This window comes from Balaenoptera acutorostrata, chromosome X (genome assembly GCF_949987535.1).
Source record: "Balaenoptera acutorostrata chromosome X, mBalAcu1.1, whole genome shotgun sequence".
Lineage (NCBI taxonomy): Eukaryota > Metazoa > Chordata > Mammalia > Artiodactyla > Balaenopteridae > Balaenoptera > Balaenoptera acutorostrata.
The window spans coordinates 48203620-48221562 of NC_080085.1; the positions used below are offsets into that span (position 1 = coordinate 48203620).

The 17943-nt window shown below is 38.2% G+C and overlaps 1 protein-coding gene across 1 annotated transcript in view; it reads left to right on the plus strand.

Annotated features, from left to right (window-relative positions):
- The window catches only part of WNK3 (WNK lysine deficient protein kinase 3), a 156960-nt gene that overhangs the window by 73666 nt on the left and 65351 nt on the right, over window positions 1-17943 (plus strand). The window contains exons 12-17 of the mRNA XM_057538051.1: window positions 894-1041; window positions 1701-1817; window positions 3011-3166; window positions 3248-3299; window positions 4913-5050; window positions 5413-6341. Coding sequence (XP_057394034.1) covers window positions 894-1041; window positions 1701-1817; window positions 3011-3166; window positions 3248-3299; window positions 4913-5050; window positions 5413-6341 — 1540 coding nt within the window. The remainder of the gene's footprint in view (window positions 1-893; window positions 1042-1700; window positions 1818-3010; window positions 3167-3247; window positions 3300-4912; window positions 5051-5412; window positions 6342-17943) is intronic.

A 17943-nucleotide genomic window follows, 5' to 3' on the forward strand; every position in this document is an offset into this window, starting at 1 on the left:
CCACTTTCTACCCCCTCCCCCCACACCTGCCTCTGGCAACCACCAATCTGTTCTCTGTATCTATGAGCTTGGGAGATTTTTTGTTTTTTTAGATTGCACATATAAGTGAGATCATATGGTATTTGTCTTTCTCTTTCTGACTTACTTTACTTAGCATAATGCCCTCAAGTTCCATCTATGTTGTTACAAATGGCGAGATTTCATTCTTTTTTATGGCAGAATAATATTCCATTGTATATACATACTACATTTTCTTTATCTCATTTTCATTTCTTTTTCTGTTTCCTGCACTATTCCTGTCTTCCACACCTCATGTATCCCCTGTTGAGTTTGTTACATAAACATCTATATTTTGAGTGAGAATTGGTTTTTCGAAGTTTTATTTGAACATATTAATAAGAAAAACCCCAAAACAAACAAAATAAAATTGATCAGGAACATCCCCTGATAAAAGGTTCCACAGAGGTCCATCACTAGCAGTGTTTTTCTTTCACTCCCACTACTGTGAGATGTTTGCCTAATACATACAATATAATCTCAGTGTTTCATAACTTTTAAAAACAGCTTTATTGAGATATAATTCACATACCATTAGATTTTCACCCATTTAAAGTGTACAATTCAATGGCATTTAGTATATTTGCAGAGTTGTGCAGTCATAACTTTTTGACAGATATTGTACTACTTATATATTTTATTTAAACATTATTTATGATTTTATAATTGAGGGTTTTTCTTAGAATTTTACCATCAAGATGGAATGATTCTATCCACAAAGGAATTTCAGATGTTAACTCTGATTTGGGTTAAATATTGGACTTTGAGAATCATGGAATAATGTCTTCTCTGAGAAATTGAATTGGAATTGCTTTTGTTTTTTTTAAAAATAATAGTTTGAATAATGATGTGGCAGCTGTGAAGGAAAACACCAATACCCCTGATAACCCAAGTGGAAATGGCAAACAAGATCGGATCAAACAGAGAAGAGCTTCCTGTCCTAGATCAGAAAAGGGGACTAAATTTCAGCTTACTGTCCTTCAGGTCAGTGTATAAATATGATTTGGTTAAGAGTGCATGTTGAGGTCTGGGGGGTCAGGGAGGGGCGATGTTGCTGTGGAGGTGAGTATAGAGTATTATGAAACTCTGCAGCAAACACTCTTGAACACAAATCTTTGTATATATACCTGATTATTTCCTTATGATAGATTCCTAGAAGTAGAATTAGTGGGTCAAAGGGTATGAAGATTTTTTTAAAGTTTCTAAATACGTATTTCTAGGTTGCTGTCCATAAAGTTTGGACCAGTTTACATTTCCATTAGCAGTGCATTTTCTTTAGCTTAAAGGGTCAATTTGTGGGAGAATTTTGGAAATGAATGACCAGATTTAGATCTTTGCATTGCAGATAGCTATAGTGACCGTTGTAACTTTTTTTTTTTGCCTTTTCATAAAAATGTTCCTTTTCTTTCCCACAGGTTCACATTTCTAACTTATTTTTTGCTGAATAATTTGAGCCTTAGATTTGTCATACAATGGTTGTTTAGACAGTATTTCATCAAGGGGAAAACAATCTTTTTAGATTCTGAACAGTTTAAACCATTTTTTTTCATATATTGTATGTGAGCTCATCCAAATGTTTCCTGCACCATTTACAAAGAGAAGACAATGACTGACTCTTAAACTAGTGACATGTTTGTGCCCAGGTGTCAACTTCTGGAGACAACATGGTGGAGTGTCAACTGGAGACACACAATAACAAGATGGTCACCTTCAAGTTTGATGTTGATGGTGATGCACCAGAGGATATTGCAGACTATATGGTAAGTACAGTAAAACCAAATTATTTTCCCTTCAGCATTCTGTCTCTTTTTCCTCTCTAACTCTCCCCCCGTTTATTCAGAGCCATCTTTTTTTAGGGTACTGCTAGTTTTTAAAATTTGTACGGAGCTAAATTGGTTATGATCAAGAGTAAGTCACTATACCTCCTCTGGTTTCTGTATATTTATGTGTAAAATATGAGGGAGTTTCATTAAGAGAGGATCTAGGTCAGTGGTTCTTATCCCTAGCTGCATGCCAAAATCACTGGAAGAGCTTTTTAAAAACAATTCTGTTGGGAATTCCCTGGTGGTCCAGTGGTTAGGACTCGGTGCTTTCACTGCCGTTGTCCGGGTTCAATCCCTGGTCGGGGAGCTAAGATCCTGCAAGCCACGTGGCACAGCCAAAAAAAAAAAAAAAACCCCAAACAAAAACTAAAACAAAAACAATTCTGTTGCCTGGGTCCCTAATTAAATCAGAATTTTTGGAGATGAGGCCTAAGCATTAATAGTTTGTAAAGTTCCCCAGGTAATTCTAATGTATTAGCTACTGATATAACATCTTACATATAGGTGTTCAAGTAATGTTCATTTCATTTAGTTTTTGTATTTTCTTTGAATTGTTAGGCTTAAGTTACTATTCCCCTCCTCTTTTTTTTTAATGGGGATGAGCTAGGGTGGCATGAAGAGTATATAATGCTTTTGTTTCTGCCAGTTTTCTTTGTATATACATTCCTGGCCAAGCAGAATTTAGCATTTTAAAAGTTAATAATTTTGTCAGTCTGCCTCTTATTTAATGTAGTATTTTCTGAACTGTCTCTAGGCCATTCTTTATCATCTTTAGAGATGCTTCATTTTGTGATTTTTTTTTATTTAAAAGCTTTTGCGTTTGGACATCCTAGTTTTAAACGTAAACATTACCTCAGTTATGTTCTTCAAATGGCAATCAATTTATAGAATGCCAGATTTTTTTAAAATGCTGGCTTCTGGTAGGTAGTGCCAATCTGACAAATGTCAGTGGTCTCAAAATAGAATAATTTAATGTATTATGTGGCATTTTATTGCTGGTCTTTGTTAATTCTGTTGTGGCATTTAGATCTAAATACCTAATTTATTTTTCTTTATGGTAGTCACCATATTATAATTTTGAAGAAACTAAATTCATTCTTGTGAATAGAATTACTTTTACTTTTGGATAGGTGGAAGATAACTTTGTCCTGGAAAGTGAAAAAGAAAAATTTGTAGAAGAATTGAGGGCTATCGTAGGTCAAGCCCAGGAGATCCTTCATGTCCACTCTGCTGCAGAAAGAGCCGTTGGAGTTGACTCTATTACTGTGGAATCCAGCAGTAGCCACGTAAGAGCAATTGCTTAGCAAATAGGTCTTCTCGGATATGTATCAGGAACTTCTTTATTTATCTATTCATTTTTAATTCAGACAGGATCATCTGAACAAGTACAGATAAATTCTGCATCCACTCAAACCAGCAGTAAGTATACTTAATAAAATTTACCATTTGGCTTTTGAAGCAAGACATTTGGAAACTTTTAATGTACACACCTTGGGAAAGATGTTAGCCAATAAAGGAATTTGATAAATTGTTAATGTAGGTTTTCCCACACTTTGAAAGGACTTTATAGCCCAGAAATAAGAAGTAAAGAGTGAGAAGTAAAACCATTCTCCCGATTTCCTCCAAGTATTGGTTCTTTACCTGATTAATTTATTTCTGAGTTGTTGCATGGTATGTTACCAGAGAAGCAGTCACAGTACTGCTGACCTTTAATGGCTTTATTGTTTGAACTTAACTGGTTAAGTTTTTTTTTTCCCCTATATGAGATGGACAACAAGTTTCTTAGCTAAAATCATTATGTTCTAAGTTTGCCTCATGTTTTAATAGCATTAGTATCTTGATTTCATTCCACCAATGATATGCTTCTACCTGCTCTGATCACTGATAAGTTTTTGCAAATCAGATACCAGATAAACTGCCAGGGACTAAAAATGGGGTCTTCTATTTTCTTTTCTCATAACCTTATCTCTCCATTCTTCTCAGCTCTGGTCATGGGTATATTTAGAGTGTCTGGGAGGGGGAGAAGAGCCACAGACGAATGAGGACATCTGAAGGAATTATAACAGCATGAAGAAGCAACAGGTGGTGTGGGAGTCATGGAACCAGATACCATTACCCTCAAATGTAGTTTGTGTTAGGATGTCAGGGTTCTCCTCTGTCTTCTTTTTCTCATTAGCAGGAGTCTTGAGTAGATTTCTTTTTATTTATTTATTTATGGCTGTGTTGGGTCTTCATTGTTGCGTGCGGGCTTTCTCTAGTTGCAGTGAGTGGGGTCTGCTCTTTGTTGCGGTGCACGGGCTTCTCACTGTTGTGGCTTCTCTTGTTGCGGAGCACAGGCTCGAGGCGTGCAGGCTTCAGTAATTGTGGTACACAGGCTCAGTCGTTGTGGCACACGGGCTCAGTAGCTCCGCGGCATGTGGGATCTTCCCGGACCAGGGCTCGAACCCGTGTCCCCTGCATTGGCAGGCAGATTCTTAACCGCTGTGCCACTAGGGAAGTCCCTGAGTATATTTCTGACTGGCAAAGTAGGGTAAAGTTTAAAAGAGAATAACTTTTTTGAATAAGTTAACAAAGTAGGTGTACAGATGTAGGGGCTTATTTTACTTTATCTTTTAAGTTGTCATCCAGTAAAATAGACTTTTTTTTCTTTTGGTGTAGGGTTCTGTAAATTTTAGTCCTCTTATAGATTTGTGTAAGCATCACCATAATCAGGATACAGAACAGAAGATGTAGGTTTTATTGGAAAAAGTGCTTTTTGTTTTTTTCCCAAAAGTGCCCTGCTTTTAATTGCTATTGATACAATGTTTGTTTCCGTAGAATCCAAAATCCTTCTCTAAAGATATCTTGTGCTTAGTTGTTAGAGTATTTGTCAGTCAGGGTTGGGAGGTCTGGTCTTATAAGTTACACATATCCTAGTGCCATTGGAAATGGAGATAAAAGACAAATTGGTGTTTTAACCTGGTTTCCTTAGTCAATAGGTAAACATATTGACAATTGCTTAGCATATTAATTTTTGCCAGTTCTTTCTACAGATGAATCTGCTCCTCAGTCATCCCCAGTTGGTCGATGGCGATTTTGTATCAATCAGACAATAAGAAACCGTGAGGCTCAATCTCTTCCTTCTCTTCAGCAGTCCATGTCTACAGTTCCTGGGCTAAATCTGCTTTCTAGTAAGTGTTTGTTCTCTGCCACCTTTATCCAGACCTGGAAGATGGGGATGCAAAATATATACTGTATCTTTAACTTGTTTTCATGGGTATTTTATGCTTATGAGAATTTTCATAAGCATTTTTGAAGATGTTAATGTTAGGAGGTAACTTAAGCCATTTAAATTTTAAAATTTATGAAAAAAAAGGAAAAGGTTTTTCTCCTTGTTAGGTTGAATTCTGTGTATTTTGAGTCTTATTTACAAGAGTACTTTCACATAGGTTCTAATTTGCCCCTTGCTCCTCCTGTCCCTTTTGAGTTTGAGTACTAGTCCATGCTTTGTACTTACCAATACATGCTTAGCCATTCTTTGTTATTGTTCCAGGTCCAAGAAACATAAGTAATAAGGAAATATCACAGGACACTCTGCTCACTCTAGAAAATAATCCATGCCAGCGTGCACTTTACACCTCCACATCAGAACACAAGGATGTAGTTGATGGTAAGATTTCTGAATATGCCAGTGTAGAAACTAAGCTGCCAGCTATACTTTATCAAGTGGAAGATGACAAGCAGATAATGGCACCAGTTGCTAGTAGTTCCAGTCATACGGCTACTTCAGTTCGTGCAGTTCCACTTGAATGTGAGGGACTCACCAGCCAAGCAGGCATATTCCTACCTGTGTATCCAGGTCACCAAGCTGCCAGTCAGGCAGTTCCTGGTGAGTCAACTCAGATTGCTCCTAACTCTCTTACAACCCTGGCATTTATGTCTGATCAAAAGCCTCAGTCCTTACCAGTGCAGCAGCCAACTACAGATGCAGAGTTTATTTCCCAAGAAGGAGAAACCGCAGTGATCATGGAAGCAAGTTCTCCTAAGATGGTCATTCCCACTCAGACCTCTGGCCTTGAACCAACTAGCCTTCTGTCCTCTACTGTCGTGGAATCAGATGGGGAAGGACCTCCAAAAATGGAGTTTGCAGACAACCGAATTAAAACTCTGGATGAAAAATTAAGAAATTTGCTCTATCAGGAGCATAGCATATCTAGCATCTATCCTGAGAGTCAGAAGGATACCCAAAGCATAGACTCTCCGTTTTCTTCCTCTGCTGAAGACACAGTCTCATGTCCAGTGCCAGAAGTCATAGGCATCAGTCACTGTGGAGTTCAAGATAGTCCTGCACAGTCCCCTAATTTTCAGCAGACAGGCTCTAAGATTCTGTCCAATGTGACTGTGAGTCAGCCTGCTAACATATCAGTGTTCAAAAGGGACCTGAATGTGATAACTTCTATACCCAGCGAATTATGTTTACATGTAAGTATCATTCTTGCTAACCAATTCCTTATCCTATGCTTTTAAAGAAATGCCTTCTTTTCTAAAGTTCTGTCCTTTGAAATGAAATGATCTATGTCACAAGATTCTGAGGTCACAGGTATTTAAGAAGGCCATAGCTTAGGCTGCAGGGGCCCAGAACTTAATAGAGACGGTAGAACTTTCTTGGTGAGAGAGCCCTCTGGTGAATTAGCTAGGAACTTGTGAGCAATGTTTCTTTCTGTATTAATGACAGAACAGGACTGACTTATAGATTGTTTTAGTGGGTAGGAAGAACTTGCTTTTAGATTTCCACTTAAAAATGCCTGTTAGTTTCATTTTAAAAAATATTATGGTTTTAATTTAATCTTGTTTGTGGGTTTTTATTTATTTGAAAAAAATATTTTAAAAGAAAAATTTAAAAACCCCATAACCTCATGACTTGTTTTTTTTAACTTATGTAATGTAGGAATTTAATTTCTCTTCTGTTCCTTCAACTCATAGGTATAACCACTATCTGGTGCTTATCCACTATATGGTACTAATCCTTCTTGACTTAAGCTTACACAGATCTACTTACAAACCTACAACTTCTTGTTCACAAAAATAGTATTGTGCTATAAACATATTGGTCTACAACTTAATTTTTTAATTTTACAGTATATCATAGACATATTTTTAAATATTTATCACTGTATCTCTTTATTACTGTTATTATTATATAAGTAGTATATGCATGTATATAAAGTAAAATCCACCCCACTTCTTTTTTTTTTTTTGCCACATGATATCATTTATATGTGGAATCTAAAATATGATACAAATGAACTTATCTACGAAACAGAAACAGACCCACAGACATAGAGAACAGACGAAGATGGTTCCCAAGAGGAAGGAGGGGCGGGAGAGGGATGGATTGGGAGTTTGGGATTAGCAGATACAATGCTATATATAGCATATATATATATATATATATATATATATATATATATATATATATAGAATGGATAAACAGCAAGGTCCTACTGTATAGCACAGGGAACTATATTCAACATCCTGTGATAAACCGTAATGGAAAAGAATATGAAAAAGAATGTGTATATGTGTATCAGTGAATCACTTTGCTGTACAGCAGAAATTAAATACAACATTGTAAATCAACTATACTTCAATAAAATAAATTTTTAAAAAAACACACACAATCATCACTTGTTACCCCTCAGAGTTGCTGTGGATGAGGAGTTCAGGAGTGGCTTGCCTGGGCTGTTCTGGCTCAGGGTCTCTCAGGAGGTTGTAGCCTTAAGGCTTGACTAGGGCTGGAACATCTGCTTCCAAGGTGGCTGCTCACAAGCCTGGCCAGCTGTGCTGGCTCCTGAGAGGGGCCTCAGTTCCTCTTCGCGTAGGTCTCTCCCAGTGAACGCAGAATATGGTGACCGGCTTTCTCTAGCGTGGACAGTGGAAGAGACCAAGTAGAAACCTGTAGTCCCTTTTAAGGCCTAACCTCTGAAATCACACATCCTCACTTCTGCCATTTTCTGTCTGCACATAGACCAGCCCTGAGTCAACACACAGGGCCATGAATGCTGGGAGGTAAGGATCACTGGGGGCTATCCTGGAGGCTGACTACCCCGGGATTTATCAACAGATACAGCCACATAAACAAAGGCCTTTGGGGGTCCTCAACAAGTTTTAAGAGTATGAAGGAGTCCCAAAGACCACAACATGAGAGCTGAGAGCCTCAAGGAATTGATCCACATCTTAAAAGGGTAAAGAGTCTTTACTGATTCTTCTTCTCGTTCTCCTCCTTCTCCTTCCCTTCCCTCTCCCTCTCCTTCTCCTCCTTCTTCTTTGTCTCCTTACTCATAGTCATACCATCATTTAGGCAACTTCTTGCTCACTTACCCTCCATGAGCTTGGGGACAGTTCCTTCTAGCTCCGTTTCTTCTGAACTTGAACTTATCGGGGGCTCCCTTATGAGTTTAACCCTCCCTGTAGCCTTGGCCTGTTGGATTGTTGCCTGGCAACGCTTGAGGCTCACGTCAGCTCTAGTCCTTCTCTGATCAGGTTCCCTGAACGGCTCGTGTCTCCAAGAGGCGGTCAGGTGGGAGAAGAAGAGCAGCTCTGGGCCAAGTGCCTAGAGGCACTGGAGAGACAGCAGTGAGCTGCACAGGCCAGGGTCCCTGCCCTCGTGGAGATGACAATTCTAGAAGTGAGGAGATAGCAAAACAATAAATACAACCAACACCAAAATGATGTACAGTCGGCTGTCTGCGGAAGAGAAACCTGCAAATATGTGGATTTCGGTATCTGTGAGGGCTCCTGGAGGGGCGACTGTTGTATGTTAGAAAGTGCTAAATGTTAAGGGGGAAAAGGCAGAGTCAGGTCAAGGGGAGTGGGAGTGCAAGGGGCGATGGGGAGAGCTTGAGATGAGCTAGGTGATTAGGGGAGCCTCAATGAGAAGGTGACATTTTAGTGAAGACTTGAAGAGGTGAGGGAACAGCTGCAGCAAAGGCCCCAATGTGGACACATATCTGGTGTGTTTGAAGGAAGCAAAGAGGCCAGGGTGATTGGAGATGAATCAGGGAGGGGGAGAGGGGAGGGCGGAAAGGTCAGCGTCAACAGGGGCGAGATCCTTCAGGGCCCCGATGGCCACTGGAAGGACTTTGGCTTTTTACTCTGGATGAGATGGGAGTCATTGTGAGCCATTTGGGGGTTTGAGGCAGAGTATGTTGAGAGTACGCTGGTAGGGCAAGTAGAAGTAGGGGGACTAGTTAGTGGGAAGTGGAAAGAGGGAGCCTGGTAGGAGGTTATCACAGTTGACCAGGGAAGAGATGGTGGTGGCTTGGGCCAGGATGCCGGCAGAGAAGATGGTGACAATTGGGTGGATTCTGGATAGGTTTTGCAAGCAGAGACAATAGGATGCCCCAGCACCTTGGAAGTGGGGATCCACCCCACTTCTAAACCTATAGACACAACTGTTGATAAATCTTTCCAGACATGGTTTTCACTAATATACAAGTATTTATATAGCACTTCTTTATATGTATTATATCTATTTACAAAGACACAGATACATACTATATATACACATACTTCCTTACATACATGTGCTGTTCTAAATTTTTTTCCCACTTATGGACATCTATCCATGTCAGTATACATAGTTCCACCTCACCTAACTTTTTTAAAAATATATTTATTTATTTATTTGGCTGCATTGGGTCTTAGTTGCAGTGCGCAGGCTTCTCTCTAGTTGTAGCTCTTGGGCTCTATAACGCACAGGCTTGGTAGTTGCGGCGCACGGGCTTAGTTGCCCCGCGGCGTGTGGGATCTTAGTTCCCCAACCAGGGATCGAACCTGCATCCCCTGCATTGGAAGGCGGATTCTTAACCACTGGACCACCAGGGAAGTCCCCTCACCTAACTTTTTTAAACAACAGCATAATATTCCTTTGAGTAAATATAATTTAAGTACTTATTTTTTTGGTAAACTAGTAATTTAAAATTATGCAATTAATGCATAAACGCAAAAGAAATTCAGAAGGATAGAAAATTAAAAGGAATTGTTGTGTTAACACTCCCACTACCCAAACAATATTAAGTTCCTGGTTTTAATTCTTGTGGTCATTGCTATTAATAACTTATAAATAATATACTTATCGTTTTTTGATTTAGTAATTTTATACAATAAATTTTTACTCACTTCTATGAAGGGTAGAGAAATTATATTTTCCCTTTCCTCTACTTTTCTTCCCCATACACCTCCCAATTTTTATTACTTAAATTACTTTTTAACATTGGCAAAGTTTATAACATCTACATTTTTTTCATTATCGGTTGTGCTTTGTCTGTAGGTTGATTGGAAGAACTGAAAATCAGTAAATAGCATTTATATTATGATTATTTGTGTTATCTGATAATCACATAATGTGATTAGAACCATAAAAAAATGAAATGTAATTCTCTGTCATTTAAACTTTGTTGCTCAAGAGACTCTTCCAAGTGTCAAGGTTAAATGGATTCTTTTATTTGTTTCAAGTGTCCATTGCTACATCTAGATCAAACTTATTACCTGCCACTGTTTCTGGTGTCCTAGAATTCCTTTTTGTTTCCCCCCTGAAATGCTTCTATGAGTCATATTTTTAAATATGTTGCATGGGTGACCAATTTGTTTTTATATTTTTAATGTCCAGAAATATCTTTATTTTGCTTCACACTTAAGTACAGATGGTAGGATCATTTTGAGTTAATTTTTGTGTATGGTGTGAGATAAAGGTCCAGCTTCATTCTTTTGCATGTGGCTATCCAGTTGTTCCAGCACTGTTTGTTACTTTATTCTTTGTTGTTATTATAAATGAAATTGTTTTCTTAATTTCCTTTTCAGATTTTTCATTGCTAGTGTATAGAAATACGATTGATTTTTGATTGTTGATGTTGTATCCTTCAACTTCGCTGAGTTTTTTTATTAGCTGTGATAGCTTTTGGTGGATTTTCTATATAATATCAGTATATAAGATCTTATCATCTGTGAATAGAGACAGTTTTATTTCTTCATTTCCTATTTTTCTTATCTATTAACTTTTCATTTCACGCTTTTTAAAAAAATTTTTGGCTGCATGTGGTCTTCATTGCTGTGCGTGGGCTTTCTCTAGTTGCTGCGAGTGGGGGCTATTCTTTGTTGCAGTGTGCGGGCTTCTCATTGTGGTGGCTTCTGTTGTTGTGGAGCATGGGCTCTAGGTACGCAGGCTTCAGTAGTTGTGGCATGCGGGCTCTAGAGCGTAGGCTCCGTAGTTCTGGCGCACGGGCTTAGTTGCTCCGCGGCATGTGGCATCTTCCTGGACCAGGAATTGAACCTGTGTTCCCTCCATTGGCAGGCAGATTCTTAACCACTGCACCACCAGGGAAGTCCCTCATTTCATGCTTTCCATCTCTTTGTCCTTTTGCTTTTTGTACTGGGAGAATGTCTCAACTTTTAAGCTGTTTATAATCTCCTATTCAGCTATTTTTTTATGTCAAGGATTGTATTTTTAATTTCTAGTAACTATAGTTCATTCTTTTTCTTATGGATATAGTATATTCACACATCTCTTTCAACATATTAAAGTCTTATTCTGTGTTATTAATGCTGTTTCCTTGGGTATTCTGTTTGTTGAGTTTAGTGTTTTCTTAAAGTGCTGATTTCCCAAAAGTGTTGGTGATTCTTCGTTGTGTACTCAGTTTTTCTTTTTCCCTCATAAGATTCCCTGTTTGTTCGTTTGTAAATGCTATATATAATTACTATAGCCTTACTCCAGTAATTGTGGGAAAAGCGTGGGACATGCTTCCTGGCCTTGGGTATTGCAACTTGTCTTTAATGCTGCCCAGAGGGAGGTCCAGTAGCTAGTCTTCAAAGGTAGCAGGGCCTCCCCTTACTCCTGGATCTTGTCTCTTCCGTACATTACTGACCTTTTTCTTGGCAATAAACATTTTCCTCCTTACCACTCTTATTTGGGAGCAGACACCTCTGCTGTCTTTTGTTCATTGTGGAGATGAGGTGGGAAGGTGCCCCAACCAGTTCACTCGTCCATTCAGTGAATATCTGCTGAGCAGTGAATAAGTCAAGATCTCTGTTTTTGTGGAGCTCACATTCTAGTGGGGGAAGATAGATCCTAAACAAATGAATAAAGGGCTATGATAGGAAGACTAAGGAATTACTTTATATAGGGTGGTCAGGGAAGGATTTGTATGTAATGGTGACATTCATAGGTGGAGACCTGTTCCAGGAAACAAAAAAAGGCCAGTAAGTAGGAGAGTGTTATAAGATGATGCTGAAGTGACAGATAGGAGACAGATAGATTGTTACAGCTTTGTAAGCGTTCTGTCCAACCACCCATCCTTTTGGTTGGCCAGGGCGCTCTCTCCTGCTGCCCATATCTACCACCTGAATTCGCTGCATTTTGAAACAGTTCCTGCATATGCCATCATGCATTAAAGGAGGCTGCTTTTTCCTCCTTTAATCTTATATGCAGGGCTTCTCTGGTGGCGCAGTGATTAAGAATCCGCCTGCCAATGCAGGGGACACGGGTTTGGGCCCTGGTCTGGGAAGATCCCACATGCCACGGAGCAACGAAGCCCGTGCGCCACAACTACTGAGCCTGCGCTCTAGAGCTTGTGAGCCACAACTACTGAGCCTGAGTGCCACAACTACTGAAGCCCACGCACCTAGAGCCCGTGCTCTGCAACAAGAGAAGCCACCACAATGAGAAGCCCACGCACCACAAAGAAGCATAGCCCCCGCTCGCTGCAACTAGAGAAAGCCCACACACAGCAACGAAGATCCAACGCAGCTAAAAAATTAATTAATTAATTAATTTTAAAAATCTTATATGCATGTGTCTACATCTGTTTTTCCTGTTGTACCTGTGGATTTGGGTTGGTAAGGGAGGCTAGAAGTTGTATTTAATTTATCATCTTGATCCAGTTATTACTTAATAAAAATATTTTCTGTAATTTCAGTGGGACCAGTGCAACACTTTCTAAATCATAATATTACTGAGAGTTTTTTCCTCTTTATGAAAGTAACATTACTAGTCCAAAATGGGACTTTGGAAAATAAAAACTGTTCAGAATTTTACTTTTAATAACTGCTGACTTAAGTGTTAATAATGCTTACCCCAAACTGCAGTTTACTTAGTGCCGCTTAGGCTGTCTTCCTTCAGACAAATGCTGAATCCCTTTCTTTGAACTTTTACTCTTTTAATTTTCTAAATTACTAGGGGCCATTCTCATGTTTCCCAAATTATTTCTGGCTGTGTATATTAATTTTTTTTATTAGTTATTATAAGACATTTATTTTTAGAATACTCAGAATACAGCAGCAGTTAATTCTGGTTTTTGAGGGGAGGGATGGGAGGACAAGAAGAGGGAAGAATGATTTTGTAGCCAGCTGTGGCCTGATGTTAACGATTTTTAGAGTTTAAATTTGAAATAATTTTGAGGTCCATTGTAAATTTCTGTGTGCTTATATAATGTAAGAAACTTGATTTGGTAATATATTTCTGTAAATATAAATGCCTAGATATCTTGTTTTTCTATGTTTATCATGTGTGTCAGGCATCTTTAACTCTCTTAGATAATATAAGCATAAATGAAAATTTCCATTTTAAGATCATAGGCTTTAAGTAACCTTTTCTAGTGAATTGGTGCATATGAGGGTTATTTCCTTCATATTTTAATTTTCAGTTTTCAAAGTTGCTATAATAAAAAATATTCTAGGGTGGAAGTTTAACATTCTGTTGTTTTATTTATCTGAAGTCTAAATAGTATTTTTAAAGAAAGGGGAAGGCTTAATTCCTATAAGTTGAATACTTCAGGTTTAGTCTGATATGATACTATTAATAGAAGTATACATAGCATTCTATTTTTTTTTACATTTTTATTGGAGTATAATTGCTTTACAATGGTGTGTTAGTTTCTGCTTTATAACAAAATGAATCAGTTATACATATACATATATCCCCATATCTCTTCCCTTTTGCATCTCCCTCCCTCCCACCCTCCGTATCCCACCCTTTTAGATGGTCACAAAGCACCGAGCTGATCTCCCTGTGCTATGCGGCTGCTTCCCACTAGCTATCTATTTTACATTTGGTAGTGTATATATGTCCATGACACTCTCTTACCCTGTCACATCTTACCCCTCCCCCTCACCATGTCCTCAAGTCCATTCTCTAGTAGGTCTGTGTCTTTATTCCCATTTGCCAATAGGTTCTTCATGACCTTTTTTTCACCTTAGATTCCATATATATGTATTAGCATACAGTATTTGTTTTTCTCTTTCTGACTTACTTCACTCTGTATGACCGACTCTAGGTCCATCCACCTCACTGCAAATAACTCAATTTCATTTCTTTTTATGGCTGAGTAATATTCCATTGTATATATGTGCCACATCTTCTTTATCCATTCATCCGATGATGGACACTTACATTGCTTCCATGTCCTGCCTGTTGTAAATAGAGCTGCAATGAACATTTTGGTACATGACTCTTTTTGAATTATGGTTTTCTCAGGGTATATGCCCAGTAGTGGGATTGCTGGGTCGTATGGTAGTTCTATTTTTAGTTTTTTAAGGAACCTCCATACTGTTCTCCATAGTGGCTGTATCAATTTACATTCCCACCAGCAGTGCAAGAGGGTTCCCTTTTCTCCACACCCTCTCCAGCATTTATTGTTTCTAGATTTTTTGATGATGGCCATTCTGACCTGTGTGAGGTGATACCTCATTGTAGTTTTGATTTGCATTTCTCTAATGATTAATGATGTTGAGCATTCTTTCATGTGTCTGTTGGCCATCTGTATATCTTCTTTGGAGAAATGTCTATTTAGATCTTCTGCCCATTTTTGGATTGGGTTGTTTGTTTTTTTGTTATTGAGCTGCATGAGCTGCTTGTAAATCTTGGAGATTAATCCTTTGTCAGTTGCTTCATTTGCAAATATTTTCTCCCATTCTGAGGGTTGTCTTTTCGTCTTGTTTATGGTTTCCTTTGCTGTGCAAAAGCTTTTAAGTTTCATTTGGTCCCATTTGTTTATTTGTGTTTTTATTTCCATTTCTCTAGGTGGTGGGTCAAAAAGGATCTTGCTGTGATTTATGTCATAGAGTGTTCTGCCTATGTTCTCCTCTAAGAGTTTGATGGTGTCTGGCCTTACATTTAGGTCTTTAATCCATTTTGAGTTTATTTTTGTGTATGGTGTTAGGGAGTGTTCTAATTTCATTCTTTTACAAGTAGCTGTCCAGTTTTCCCAGCACCACTTATTGAAGAGGCTGTCTTTTCTCCACTGTATATGCTTGCCTCCTTTATGGAAGATAAGGTGACCATATGTGCGTGGGTTTATCTCTGGGCTTTCTATCATGTTCCATTGATCTATATTTCTGTTTTTGTGCCAGTACCATACTGTCTTGATTATTGTAGCTTTGTAATAAAGTCTGAAGTCAGGGAGCCTGATTCCTCCAGCTCCATTTTTCATTCTCAAGATTGCTTTGGCTATTTGGTGTCTTTTCTGTTTCCATAAAAATTGTGAATTTTTTTGTTCTAGTTCTGAGAAAAATGCCAGTGGCAGTTTGATAGGGGTTGCATTGAATCTGTAGATTGCTTTGGGTAGTATAGTCATTTTCACAACGTTGATTCTTCCAATCCAAGAACATGGTATATCTCTCCATCTTTTGGTATCATCTTTAATTTCTCTCATCAGTGTCTTATAATTTTCTTTTTTTTTTTTTTTTTTTCCACACACACACACACTGTATTTTATTTTTACAAGAGATAGATAGACTGACACCAAGCATTGTACATGGATGACCACAACAAAAGCAACAATGATTGCAATTACCAAACATGAAACACACTTATAGTGTCTTATAATTTTCTGCATACAGGTCTTTTGTCTCCTTAGGTAGGTTTATTCCTCGGTATTTTATTCTTTTTGTTGCAGTGGAAAACGGGAGTGTTTTCTTAATTTCACTTTCAGATTTTTCATCATTACTGTATAGGAAAGCAAGAGATTTCAGTGCATTAATTTTGTATCCTGCTACTTTCCCAAATTCATTGATTAGCTCTAGTAGTTTTCTGGTTGCATCTTTAGGAATCTCTATGTATAGTATCATGTCATCTGCAAACAGTGACAGCTTTACTTCTTCTTTTCCGATTTGGATTCCTTTTATTTCTTTTTCTTCTCTGATTGCTGTGGCTAATACTTCCAAAACTATGTTGAATAATAGTGGTGAGAGTGGGCAACCTTGTCTTGTTCCTGATCTTAGTGGAAATGGTTTCAGTGTTTCGCCATTGAGGATGATGTTGGCTGTGGGTTTGTCATATATGGCCTTTATTATGTTGAGGAAAGTTCCCTCTATGCCTACTTTCTGCAGGGCTTTTATCATAAATGGGTGTTGAATTTTGTCGAAAGCTTTCTCTGCATCTATTGAGATGATCATATGGTTTTTCATCTTCAGTTTGTTAATATGGTGTATCACATTGATTGCTTTGTGTATATTGAAGACTCCTTGCATTCCTGGGATAAACCCCACTTGATCATGGTGTATGATCCTTTTAATGTGCTGTTGGATTCTGTTTGCTAGTATTTTGTTGAGGATTTTTGCATCTATATTTATCAGTGATATTGGTCTGTAGTTTTCTTTTTTTGTGACTTTTTTTTTAAAGAAATTCACATTCTTTTATTTATTTATTTATTTATTTATAACTGTGTTGGGTCTTCGTTTCTGTGCGAGGGCTTTCTCCAGTTGCGGCAAGCGGGGGCCACTCTTCATCGCGGTGTGCGGGCCTCTCACTATCTCGGCCTCTCTTGTTGCGGAGCACAGGCTCCAGACGCGCAGCCTCAGTAATTGTGGCTCACGGGCCTAGTTGCTCCGCGACATGTGGGATCTTCCCAGTCCAGGGCTCGAACCCTTGTCCCCTGCATTAGCAGGCAGATTCTCAACCACTGTGCCACCAGGGAAGCCCCCATTCTTTTTCGTGACATCTTTGTCTGGTTTTGGTATCAGGGTGATGGTGGCCTCATAGAATGAGTTTCGGAGTGTTCCTCCCTCTGCTATATTTTGGAAGAGTTTGAGAAGGATAGGTGTTAGCTCTTCTCTAAATGTTTGATAGAATTCGCCTGTGAAGCCATCTGGTCCTGGGCTTTTGTTTGTTGGAAGATTTTTAATCACAGTCTCAATTTCACTGCTTGTGCTTGGTCTGTTCATATTTTCTGTTTCTTCCTGGTTCAGTCTCGGAAGGTGGTGCATTTCTAAGAATTTGTCCATTTCTTCCAGGTTGTCCATTTTATTGGCATATCGTTGCTTTTAGTACACTCTCCTGATCCTTTGTATTTCTGCAGTGTGAGTTGTTACTTCCCCTTTTTCATTTCTAATTCTATTGATTTGAGTCTTCTCCCTTTTTTTATTTATAAGTCTGGCTAATGGTTTTTCAATTTTGTTTATCTTCTCAAAGAACCAGCTTTTAGTTTTATTGATCTTTGCTATCGTTTACTTCATTTCTTTTTCATTTCTTTCTGATCTGATCTTTATGATTTCTTTCCTTCTGCTAACTTTGGGGTTTTATTGTTCTTCTTTCCCTAATTGCTTTAGGTGTAAGGTTAGGTTGTTTATTTGAGATGTTTCTTGTTTCTTAAGGTAGGCTTGTATAGCTATAAACTTCCCTCTTAGAACTGCTTTTGCTGCATCCCATAGGTTTTGGGTCGTTGTGTTTTCATTGTCATTTGTTTTTAGGTATTTTTTGATTTCCTCTTTGATTTCTTCAGTGATCTCTTGGTTATTTAGTAGTGTATTGTTTAGCATCCATGTGTTTGTGTTTTTTGTTTTTTTTTCCCCTGTAATTGATTTCTAATCTCATAGCGTTGTAGTCAGAAAAGATGCTTGATATGATTTCAATGTTCTTAAATTTACTGAGGCTTGATTTGTGACCCAAGACGTGATCTATCCTGGAGAATGTTCCATGAGCACATGAGAAGAAAGTGTATTCTGTTGTTTTTGGATGGAATGTCCTATAAATATTAATTAAATCCATGTCATTTAATATATCATTTAAAGCTTGTGTTTCCTTATTGATTTT